The sequence below is a fragment of the Papio anubis genome, chromosome 3, assembly GCF_008728515.1.
Source record: "Papio anubis isolate 15944 chromosome 3, Panubis1.0, whole genome shotgun sequence".
Classification (NCBI taxonomy): Eukaryota; Metazoa; Chordata; class Mammalia; order Primates; family Cercopithecidae; genus Papio; species Papio anubis.
In genome coordinates this window covers 120161151-120173538 of record NC_044978.1, presented here as the reverse complement: position 1 = coordinate 120173538, position 12388 = coordinate 120161151, and the positions used below count along the sequence as shown (strand labels likewise).

Here is a 12388-nt window from a genome sequence, read left to right as displayed (position 1 = left end):
TCACATCAAGGTCAACCTGATGCAAGAGGTGGGTTCCCATGGTCTTGGACAGCTCCAACCCCTGTGACTTTGCAGGGTACAGCCTTCCTCCCAGATGCTTTCATGGGCTGGTGTTGAGTGTCTGCAGCTTTTCAGATGCATGGTGCAAGGTGTTGGTGGATCTACCATTCTGGGGTCTGGAGGATGATGGCCCTCTTCTTACAACTCCACTAGGCAGTGCCCCAGGAGGGACTCTGTGTGGGGGTTCTGACCCCACATTTCCCTTCAGCACTGCCCTAGCTGAGGTTCTCCATAAGGGCCCCACCCCTACAGCAAACTTTTGCCTGGGCATCCAGGCATTTCCATACATCTTCTGAAATACAGCAGAGGTTCCCAAACCTCAATTCTTGAGGCCTATGCACCTGCAGGCTTAATACCACATGGAAGCTGCCAAGGCTTGGGGCTTCCACTCTCTGAAGCCACAGCCCGAGGTGCACATTGACCCCTTTCAGCCATGATTGGAGCAGCTGGGACACAGGGCGCCAAGTCCCTAGGCTGCACACAGCACAGGGACCCTGGGCTCAGCCCACGAAACCACTTTTTTCTCCTGGGCCTCTGGGCCTGTGTTGGGATGGGCTGCCATGAAGGTCTCCGACATGGCCCGGAGACATTTCCCCATGGTCTTGGGGATTAACATTACACTCCTTGCTACTTATGCAAATTTCTGCAGCCGGCTTGAATTTCTCCCCAGAAAATGGATTTTTCCTTTCTATCACATAGTCAGGCTGCAAATTTTCCAAACTTTTATGCTCTGCTTCCCTTATAAAACTGAATGGCTTTTAACAGTACCCAGGTCATCTCTCGAATGGTTTGCTGCTTAGAAATTTATCCTGCCAGATACCCTAAATCATCTCTCTCAAGATTAGAGTTCCACAGATCTTTAGAGAAGGGGCAAAATGCTACCAGCCTCTTTGCTAAAGAAGAGCAAGAGTGACCTTTGCTCTAGTTCCCAACAAGTTCCTCATCTCAATCTGAAACCACCTCAGCCTGGACCTTATTGTCCATATTGTTATTGGCATCTTGGGCAAAGCCATTCGACAAGTCTCTAGGAAGTTCACATTTTCCTGTCTTCTTCTGAGCCCTCAAAACTGTTCCAATCTTTGCCTGTTACCCGGTTCCAAAGTCGCGCCCACATTTTCGGGTATCTTTTCAGCAACACCCCACACTACTGGTACCAATTTACTGTATTAGTCCGTTTTTACGCTGCTGATAAAGATATACTGGGAAGAAGAAAAAGAGGTTTAATTGGAGTTACAGTTCCACATGGCTGGGGAGGTCTCAGAATCATAGCAGGAGGCGAAAGGCACTTCTTACATGGCAGCAGCAAGAGAAAATGAAGAAGCAAAAGTGGAAACCCCGATAACCCCATCGGATCTCATGAAATTTAGTCACTATCACAAGAATAGCACAGGAAAGACCGGCCTCCATGATTCAATTACCTCCTCCTTGGTCCCTCCCATGCACGTGGGAATTCTGGGAGATGCTCTTCAAGTTGAGATTTGGGTGGGGACACAGCCAAACCATATCAGGAGTCTCAACTCCATCTCTCTGTATACCACTATCCTGTGTTATTTTCTTTATTGTACTTGACAACTCCCCAAAATTATATTTGTGATTTTTTTGCCCCTTAGTGCCTTTCTTTCCCCATTGGAATATAAGTTCATGAGGATAGAAACTTGATTGGTCTTGATTTTAAACAGCTCTATTTCTAGTATTTATAGAAACACTATATTCATAGCAATAACATATTGTAAACTATCTAAATGCCAGCAACAGTAATTAATAGTTATCAAAGGCTTGCTACGTGCGCCGCTCCATGTGCTAAGTGCTTTGTATGCATGAATTCTTTAGTTGAAGCTTGCCACTTTTGATAGGGGAAGAGTAAGGGGAGCATGTCCTTCAAATACAGTCCTCTGCATTATTTTCTCAGAGACATTGGGTAGTTTTCTTTTTTCTTATTAGAATGCTGAAATTTAAAACTGGATCAATGTGCATTGCTACCAGTAATATCCCTAAAAGCCAAACTGGAGAGGTCTTTGCCAGGAGGGTAAGGAGGGACAAAAAGAACAGTACAAATAAAAACAGAGTCCTAAAAGAGCATGACCCACTGAGGGCACAGAAAGTAAGACATCTATTGGGGCACAGTGTATGTCAGGGAGTGGCCAGAGAATGAACTGGTAAGCGGGTTAGGCCAGATCTAAAGGGCAAGCCTAAGAGTGCTAGTCTTAGTTCAAACCTTAGTCTTTGAGCAAGACAGCAAGATGGCTCTGGTTTTATAGGAAACTTTTAATGATTTTAAGAGACTAAAACTAGAAACATCATTTTGAGATACTTTGTAGTAGGCCTGTTAAGAACTGATGAAAGCATAAAAATACAATGGGAGTAAAATGAACTAAGTTGCATATTTAAGGATTTTGTCCTTATGACTTGTGACCCTACCTAAGTCTTCTTTACTGAGTTAAAAGATAATACATATTTAAACTTAACAGAATATGGTGATTAATTGGATATGGAATTTGAATTGATGAAGATATTTGAAATACCCAAGAAAGAAGGTTTAGTGAGGAGATGAAGAGAGAAGATTTGGGATAAGATGAATTTAATACTACTGTAAACATATATGCAGAAATGTTAAAGGAAAAAAACTTAGCTGTGAATGGTGGCTCATCCCTGTCCTAGCACTTTGGGAGGCTGAAACAGACAGATCCCCTGAGTTCAGGAGTTCAAGACCAGCCTGGGCAACATGGCAAAACCCCGTCTCTACTAAAAATACAAAAATTAGCCAGGCCTGGTGGTGTGCAGCTGTAGTCCCAGCCACCTGGGGGGCTGAGGTGGGAGGATCGCTTGAGCCACCACTGCACTGCAGCCTGGATGACAAAGTGAGACCCTATCTCAAAAAAAAAAAAGACAGAAAGAAAGAAAAAAGAAAAGTTAAAACTTTATTATAATTTATCTAGAGCCAAACATTTTTAACAAAATAGCATGAGACTTGCTGGAAGCAGTAGAATTGTTCCTATCTAGCTTTGCTGTTGACTGACATCACCTGTGAGAAGTCATATTTTGGGTCAGCTTTTTGTTGGATGTTTTCCATAGGAAATCATAGAATGTCCAAATTGGAGAAGATTTTAGAGATTTTCTAGTCCAACACTCTACCCAAGAAAGAATACTAGTGGCAGTTGCCGTTTCAACAAGTGCTCACCCATTCTTACCTTCAACACCTCTCAAGGAAGCCCTCCAGGTATATATTCAGGGTACTGTAGTCTTTAGAAAATCCATCTCCACCTTGAACTAAACTCTGCCTCTCTTTACTTCTGTTCATTAGTCTGAATTCTGCACATAGAATATATTCATTTTTTTCTTTTCTTTCTTTCTTTTTTTTTTTTTTTTTTGAGACAGTGTCTCGCTTTGTTACCCAGGCTGGAGTACAGTGGCGGTTCTCGGCTCACTGCAAGCTCCGCCTCCCGGGTTCACGCCATTCTCCTGCCTCAGCCTCCGAGTAGCTGGGACTACAGGTGCGCACCACCACGCCCGGCTAATTTTTTGTATTTTTAGTAGAGACAGGGTTTCACCGTGTTAGCCAGGATGGTCTCTATCTCCTGATCTCGTGATCCGCCCGCCTCTGCCTCCCAAAGTGCTGAGATTACAGGCGTAAGCCACCGCGCCCAGCTTTTTTTTCTTTTTTTTTTTTTGAGACAAGGTCTCACTCTGTTGCCCAAGCTGGAGTGCAGTGGCGTGATCATGGCTCACTGCGGCCTCAACCTCCTGGGCTGAGGTGATACTCCCACCTCAGCCTCCTGAGGAGCTGGGACTATAGGTATGGCCCACCACACCCAGCTAATTTTTAAAATTTTTTGTAGAGGCACGATCTCACTATATTGTCCAGGCTGGTCTCAAACTCCTGAGCTCAAGCAATTCTCCCTCCTTGGCCTCCCAAAGCGCTGGGATTACAGGCTCATTCATTTTTTAAATGTGAAAAAGCTGCTTACATTCCACCAAGATATTCCAAAAATCTTGGTTGTTTATCATTTCAGTATACCTGCTTAAAATATACAGATCTGTTTTGACTCACCAGACAGAAGTTTCTCTACCCAATTACTTCTCTAACCAAGTACAAGTGATGTTGCCTGGTCAAAAGCATTTCCAAACAGTGAAAAACAGTTAAAATGTCAGAAGATATTTAGCTGGTCTATTTAAGTCAGTTTGGACTGTATCTGGAGAAAGGTCAGGTCATAGAATATTGATATTAGGTCATATGTGCCTATAAGTTTACTTGCTACATTATCTTGATAGTGCCAGTGAGATCTGTACCAGTAAAATTAGAATTGGGCCAATAGAGAGCGTATAATTAAACACATTTTGTTGTGAAAACGTGATTTAGATAAGTGCTATAGGCTATTTTTTTTCTTTGAGACGGCGTCTCGTTTTGTCACCCAGGCTGGAGTATAGTGGCACGATCTCAGCTCACTGCAACCTCTGCCTCCCATGTTCAAGCAGTCCTCCTGCCTCAGCCTCCAAAGTAGCTAGGATTACAAGCATATGCCACCACACCCAGCTAATTTTGTATTTTTAGTAGAGATGGGGTTTCCCTATGTTGGTCTCAAATTCCTGGCCTCTAGTGATGCGCTCACCTCAGCTTCCCAAAGTACTGGGATAACAGGCTTACACCACGTCTGGCCTATAGGCTGTTTTTTAAAATTTTTTTTTGTAGAGGCAAGATCTTACTATGTGGCCCAGGCTGATCTCAAACTCCCGGCCTCAAGCAATCTTCCTACCTCAACCTCCCAAAGTGTTGGGATTACAGGTATTAGCCACCATGCCTGGCCTGCTGTAGGCTATTAAAATGTACTTTCACATAAAAGGAAAAAATAACACTTGTTGTTGCCATTGTTATATGTGTGTTTTACATATTGTCAGGATCTTCAGTGATGAACATGAATTTGTAAATTGAACTTTTGAAATAATAAATTTCAGTTAATGAAATATATATAAATGAGCAGATTTTAAATATTTTGTTTTTTCAGGTATTAATAGAATAAGTGAAAATAAGAATATCCAGAAGTTAAGGTAACTTTTGTTTTACTTCTAGTTATATTTAAGGATTGTGAATATATACAAGTGATACACTATTTTATCTGTATCTATATCTGATTTATTTTAGGAAACCTGAAGCCTTGAACTTGATGGATGCCTAGGCCAGAATATAAATATATCATAGGCCTTCAATATAAAAGCTGCAAGAGCTTTATCTTTGTGGTTTTCAGACTATGTTCAGTGGAGCCCTCTGTGTTTCATAGAGGTGTCTCTGGGGCAGAGAGGAGGGTATGTGGGGCTCAGAAGATTTAAAGAAACATTTCCACTGCTTAAGAAGGGTTTGAAAAACACAACTGTAATTTCATTTAGTAAGGGTGGAAATTGAGACTCAGAGATATGAAAAGGTCTGCCCATGCTCTCACAGTTAACTGATGACAGAATTAAGTTTCCTGATTCTAAGTTCTGTGCTTCTTTCATATTACCTCCCTAGTAGATGGTATTACGTATGGGTGAAATGTGATCGTAAATAGCTTAATTCCATATTACATTATACTAGTCCCTGTGTTTAGTCAATGCAGATTAAACCGACTTTCTTTTCTGTTAGTGGGCGTATATGAAACGTAATGTAGCTCTTTATTATGGGAAAGTGAGTTAGTTTACATACACTGCTTAAGTTATAAAGATAGTATTGGGATTTTGGGGTGTTTTTTTGAGATAGGGTCTTGCTCTGTCTCCCAGGCTGGAGTGCAGTAGTGATCATGGCTCATTACAGCCTTGAACTCCTGGGCTCAAGGGATCCTCCCACCTCACCCTGCCACGTAGCTGGGACTACAGGCAAGTACCACCATGCCTGGCTAATTTTTTCATTTTTTGTAAAGACAGAGTCTCACTCTGTTGACCAGGCTAGTCTCTAACTCTTGGCTCAAGTGATCCCCGCCCACCTTGGCTTCCCAAAGTGTTGGGATTACAGGCATGAGCCACTGCACCCTGCCAGATAATATTGTTATTCATGTTATTGCTATCCAATTGTTTGGTACTTTATATGTGTTGAGGCAGTTACTATATAAGAAGGCCTGCAGTTACTATGTAGGAAGGCCTGTGCATGAGTTATCTCAGTTAACTCTTATTCTTTTAAGGTATATACTCTTTTACCTTTTAAACTGTATACTTTTTATCTCCCTCGTATAGTCATACAGAGGTTAAATATTGTTCTCAATGTGACACAGCTAGTAGATCACAGAGCTAGGATTGCAACATCCAGAGACTTGAAAAAGTGTGATTGAGAAAACAGACACTGAGAGCATGTGAAGTTAATAAGCAGCTAACAGCAATTCAGGTAGTACAATGCTGTTCAACATGAATGGTTCTCCTTATTGTGTTTCTGAGATTGTACCAGCCCAGATATGTTTATTTGAATCAGTCCTGAGGTACCTCAGAATTTCCCAAGGAAAACATACCTGCAGACTGGTTCTAGAAGAATACAGACCAGTTCTGTAAGATCCCCAGTCTCAGGTTTCTGTGGAAGGTGGGGTGCTTCATCATCCTAGGAGCTTGAGTCAGTTGAAGAATCCAGGAATCTAAATAGAACATACATCATAAGTCATCTGTACCCAATCAGATGGTGGCTCACGCCTGTAATCCCAGCACTTTGGGAGGCCGAGGCAGGCGATCACTTGAGGCCAGGAGTTGAAGACCAGCCTGGCCAACACGGTGAAACCCTGTCTCTACTAAAAGTACAAAAATTAGTTGGGCATGGTGCCACATGCCTGTAATCTCAGCTACTCAGGAGGCAAAAGTGGGAGAATTGCTTGAACCCAGGAGGTGGAGGTTGCAGTGAGCCGAGTTCGCACCACTGCACTCCAGCCTGGCAACAAAGCAAGACTCTGTCTCAAAAAAAAAAAAAAAAAAAAAAAAGGATTCTAAATCAGTTATTCATTCTATGATAGTCACATGAGAGGTCTGCCTTAACTAGTAGCCATACGAAAAAAATCAAAGTAAGGATTATTCATACTAGGAAAAGTATAAGTGCATACCTACCAGGGTCTTTTGAATCCAAGGAGGAGGAGTCAGAACCCAGGAGATACTTTTAAATGTTTTATCTCAACTATATAACAAAGCCTAAGGCTTTAGGCAATTTTCCTCCAAAAGTTCCCTCTCTGTGGTTTGTGGTTTCTTAGACTTTTTTTTTTCCCCCCGCAACATTCCAATCAAATAACTAGAGTAGAATAGTTACAAAGATATTACTTTTTATTTTATTTTATTTTTTGAGACAGAGTCTCCCTCTCTTGCCCAGGCTGGAGTGCAGTGGCGCGATCTCCGCTCTTGGCAAGCCCCGCCTCCTGGGTTCACTCCGTTCTCCTGCCTCGGCCTCCCAAGTAGCTGGGACTACAGGTGCCCACCACCACGCCAGGCTAATTTTTTGTATTTTTAGTAGAGGTGGGGTTTCACCATGTTAGCCAGGATGGTCTCGATCTCCTGACCTTGTGATTTGCCTGCCTTGGCCTCCCAAAGTGCTGGGATTACAGGCATGAGCCACTGCACCCGGCCTAGATATTACTTTTTAGAAATGTAAGGCTCCTTTTAATGTGAACTTGTTCGTAATTTTAAATCAGGCAGAACTGTTCAAAATAGACCTTGGGCATATCAGAAGAGGCCAAGGTCTCACCTCTGTATTTTACTCAGAGATTTAAAATAAACACATGTAAATTCATGTTATGATCCCCAGTTCAACCAAGTGCAGAGCTTTTAGACAATTTTATGATTTACCAAAGCAAAAAACCTTGCTTTTTCTAGAAATCTTTAATCATTTCATAAGCTTTATGCCTGAAAATAGGAAAAATATTTCGATTCCTATAGTGTCACAAAAGTATAGAAACACTGATGACTTGACCAAATTGAGGATATATGGTCAGTCTAAAATAGTGAAAATGAATTACAAATATTATTTAAATCCTGATTTTCATTACTCTAGAATACACACACAAAATAACTACCAGCATTGGCAACAGAGGTACTAAGCATCCTCTTCACAAATAAATGGTTGTTTTAAAACTCTATTTTAAGTGAATAAACCTGTGCTGCCTTCTGTAAACTACTAATTTTCTAAGAAAAAAATTCCCCTTTGAAGGACTGCTGCTTTCCAACAGCCTATTATTAATAACACAAGCATTCATACTGAGTTATGATAACACAAGCATTCATCATCTTACTTCGAAGTAAACAAGTGTGGTTTCAACGTCAGAATATTCTAAAGCCAAACCTTCCTCTTTCTTCTTTTCTCTATTCTCTAACTTCTAGTTTCAGTTCTGCCTCAGTCTTAGATTCTGTTTCCTGCTTAATACTAAAGTCTCTGATAGGGAATTACTATATGATTTGCCAGTATTTGGTTGTGGTTCTATACCTGTCCTACTCATTTCTTTATGCTTCTGATTGATCTCTAATTCATGATAACATTATTCAGCAGTTTGAATTTTCTTAGTGTCATTTGTTATCCTGAAGAATCCCAAAATGTATCATTTTAGTGTATCAATAAAATTATACAACAAACATTTACAGTGAAACTTGTTTAAATGAGAAGTCATGCTTCTTGTACACAGCATAGCGTCATTTTTTATAAGCCAATTTGAAAATCCTTGTCTTTCAATGGGCAAGGTTTTTTTTTCCTCAAGTAGCAGTCTCTTCTATTTAGAACATTTAAATTGCCTAGCAATCTTGACTAACATTCTACTTGTTATAATTCTTTATGGAATATCTCCTTGTCTACTACTTACTTCCTAAAAAATGATAGCACGAAACGTATTAAGGTAGATATGTTCTATCGTTGACTGTAGTTTTGACAGGTGGCATCTCAGTAATCAAAAGGAAGAAAATGTGAGTATAACAAAAATGAATTCAGTTTAATAAAAACTGTTATGCTCAAGGTTTTTTAAAAAAATTTTTTAGCACTTTATGCTTACAATCATGAATTAATGTAAAAATGATAAGCAGTGTGTTACCTGATGTTCCTCTTCCCATCACGTTAGTGGTCCTCACCCACATCTATTTTGTTTTGTTTTTTAAAGAATCAAGATTTTGATTCATGAATTTGACCAATTGTTTTTCTTTTTTCTATCTTAATTTCTGCTTTTGCATTTATTATTTCCTACTTGTGCTTTCTTTTAGTTCACCCATTTTTCTATGTTTTTGTGTTAGAGACTTAATTTACTTTTGTTATTTCATTTTTATTGATATATGTGTCTAGGGCTGGGAATTTTCATCTTTTTACTATTTTAATGTATGTCACAGATTGATATATACTATATTCATTATTATTTTTCAGAAATTATTTAATTTCAGCTTGTATTTCCCTAGTCATACAAGAGTTGTTTAATAGAAGGCCTTTTAATTTCCCAGTGGAAAGACCTTTTTAATTTGGAGATTTTGATTTTAATTTTTAGCTTTATTATACTGTGACCAGAAGGTGTGGTTTGTAACATTTCTACGTTATGGAGCCTACCAACCTTTTATTTGTGCCCTAGAATGTGACTGATTTTTGTGAATGTGTCATGTGCCCTTGGCGAGGAAAGTATATTGTCTGTTATCAAAGTATAGTGTTTAATATATAGCCTAAAGGTCAACCTTAGTGATTAGTTCTTCTAAATCTTTTATATCTCTACTTATTTTTTGTCCACTTGGCCTGTGTAATACTAATTGTCCGTTAAATCCTCCCATTATTACTGTGTTTGCAGTTCTTAGCATATCTTCTGTGGATTTATGCTTTATCCAAGTGATTGCTGTGTTATGTGGTACATATCTTTATTGTGGAATGTGGCTTTTAACTTCAAGTGCACTGCATTTTGTTTTAGTTAATGCTCTGTGGCTTGAAGACTGCTTAGTCTGGTATCAGGATTTTAACCGGTGCTTTCTTATTGTTTTCATTTGCCTGGAAAATTTTTGTTCATCCTTTTATTTTTAATCTTTTTAAATCTGTGCGATTTTAGGCATACTTTTTTGTACTTAGAAGAGTTGTTTTTTTTGAAAGCCAATTTGAAAATCCTTGTCTTCCAATAGGCAAGTTAAGTCCTCTGACATTTATCAACATGACTGGTCTAAATTCTGTGGTATTTTTTTCACACCATTATATTATCTTGTGGGTGTAATTACTGAATGTGTTATATTTGCTAGAGTTTCTTTATTTGGTGTTTCTTCTTTATGTTTCCCTTTAGAATTCTTTGTCATTTAAGAAGGTTTGTATTTTTACTCTAGTGGTTACTTTTGTACTTATGCTTTTTATAGTGCACTTTTAAAACCCCTTTTTCTTACTTGACCTTTTACTTTTTGTCAGTTTTAAGTGGTGTCCTTCGACTACTGTCTATTCCATTTATAACAGTCAATGGTCTTTTACTTTCTGCTTTTCTTCCTTTTCCTTCCGTTTTTAGTTACATTTATTCTCCTTTGTCATGCACATAATATTTATATCACTACTCAGTGCCATTACCTCACCTTTGTTTTTCTCAACTCTATAACTGAATATTTAAATATTCACCATCCGTCCCCTTGCAGTTTTCGCAGTCTTGTTTTTTAAATGTTTGTATTTATCCTTTTTTTCCAAATTTACTTTTAAAAATTTAGAACCTACACGAAACCTTGAAGATCTTCACCAGTTGCCACATTTTACAGTGGTCTTTTGGGTGAATGAGGCTCATCTTCTCTAGTAGAATCCTCAGCAGAGGCACACGGCACAGTGTTCCGGTACAGTCAAAACTGCTTTTTTTGTGGCTTCAGACGTTTTGAAGGACATCTTGGCTGGCTGTAATATCCTTGGTTTGTCCTTTTTTTCTTTCTTGAAAGTACTACTACACTCTTGCCTTACTGTGTGTGTTGCTTTTTAATAACCTAGTGCCAGTCTAATCTTCTTGCCTTTGTAAATTATTTCATCTTTTTTGCCTGGAGGTACTGAGGATTTTTTCATTATCTTTAAAGTCTTAATATTGTTTTAATAGTGTATGTCTCAGAGTTGATCATTCTTGGTCACCTCTCCCTAGTATGGAAAATGTGTAGATTCAGGTCTTTGTATCTGGAAAATTTTCTTGGATTATAGTTTTAAATAATAGTTCTGTTTCATTGTTCTATGTTTTTCCTTTAGGAAACCCAGTTATATTCAACCTTATTTACCTGTCTTCCATTTCAATCCTCTCACTCTTTTTTTTTTTTTTTTGTCTTCTTTTCTTCCTTTTTGTGGAGAATGAGGTCTTGCTCTGTTGCTCAGATAAGTCTTGAACTCCTGGGTTCAAGCTATCCTCCTGCTTCTGCCTCCCTAAGTGCTGGGATTACAGGTGTGAGCCACCAGGCCCGGCTTTCACCCTTTTTACTTCTTTATTTTATTTTTTATTCTAATGGTGGCTTTCCTGATTTTCTTCAGTGCCTTTATTAAATTTTTATTACAACCTGTCATTGCTTGTATACTTTGTGATTCAGTCATTATTTCTGATATAATTTTGTTTTTTATTTCTCTGTCTTTCCTAACTTTAATCAACTCTCATTTAATCTCTTCCTGTTTGTTTTCTTGTTTCGTTTCTTGTCCATTTTTATTCTTTGACTTTACATTTCTAATTCAGGGGTGATTTTTCATACCCGTAAATGCTTGTTTGAGCATACTGGATTCAGCTTGGAGTATTATGTTACAGTTTTCTTTGGCTTCATGTTTGTTGTTTGTGGGAGAGACTTTTCATCATCAGAAAAGATTTTATTCATGTTTTCTGACATTTTGCAGTAGATGTAGTCTGCTTTTATTTATTCCTATTCATTTTGTGGACAAAGTTCTTACTTTGAGACTGCCTTCTGCCATGCAGTTTCTTTATGGTTAGTGGTGTTGGGTGGGAAGGGTGGAAGGAGGGTGGTATATCTAGCTTGTGTTTTGTTTCTACTGGTTCCTTAGTGTTTCTCTCTCATTTCCTTCTTTCCCTTGACTGCCATGTCCCTAGGGGAGACCATCTTTTCTCTCTGTATCTCATTCGCCCCAAGAAACACTGCTTCTCTGAGGCCGCTACTTCTTCAAATACCTACTCCACTGTTAGGGCTGTGGATTATCAGGTTCCAACCTGTGCTTAATATTTTGACCTTTACTTTTTCACATCTGGGGGTGAATTTATCTGTACTTTTTCTGTCTTCTGCTTACCACTTCCCATTTTCTGTACCCTTAGGCTTGTAGTGTTGGTAGGTGGGCTGCAGAAATCATTCTGGAAAAAGCTTTCCCCCTACTTGCAGATTATTTGAAGGTTGTGGTACTCTCTGTCTTTCAGTGATGCTAGGGGTGTGGAGTGCCTGGTTGATTTTATGG

At 39.1% G+C, this 12388-nt stretch overlaps 1 protein-coding gene across 13 annotated transcripts in view; it reads left to right on the top strand.

Moving 5' to 3' along the window:
• CCDC158 (coiled-coil domain containing 158) overlaps positions 1-12388 on the top strand; it is a 116595-nt gene that overhangs the window by 4683 nt on the left and 99524 nt on the right. For 3 of the 13 annotated variants that reach the window (XM_031664516.1, XM_031664514.1, XM_031664522.1), the window contains exon 2: positions 5061-5103. The exons of 2 other annotated variants lie outside the window; for them this stretch is intronic. Coding sequence is in view for 5 of the 11 variants with exons in the window: in XM_031664523.1 (XP_031520383.1) it covers positions 11727-11910 (184 nt within the window). In the remaining 6 variants the exon portion in view is untranslated. Of the gene's footprint in view, positions 1-5060; positions 5104-6258; positions 6407-8808; positions 8941-11490; positions 11911-12388 lie in introns of those variants that run through there. 8 more of the 13 variants (XM_031664512.1, XM_031664521.1, XM_031664513.1 and 5 more) reach the window with 5 other exon arrangements.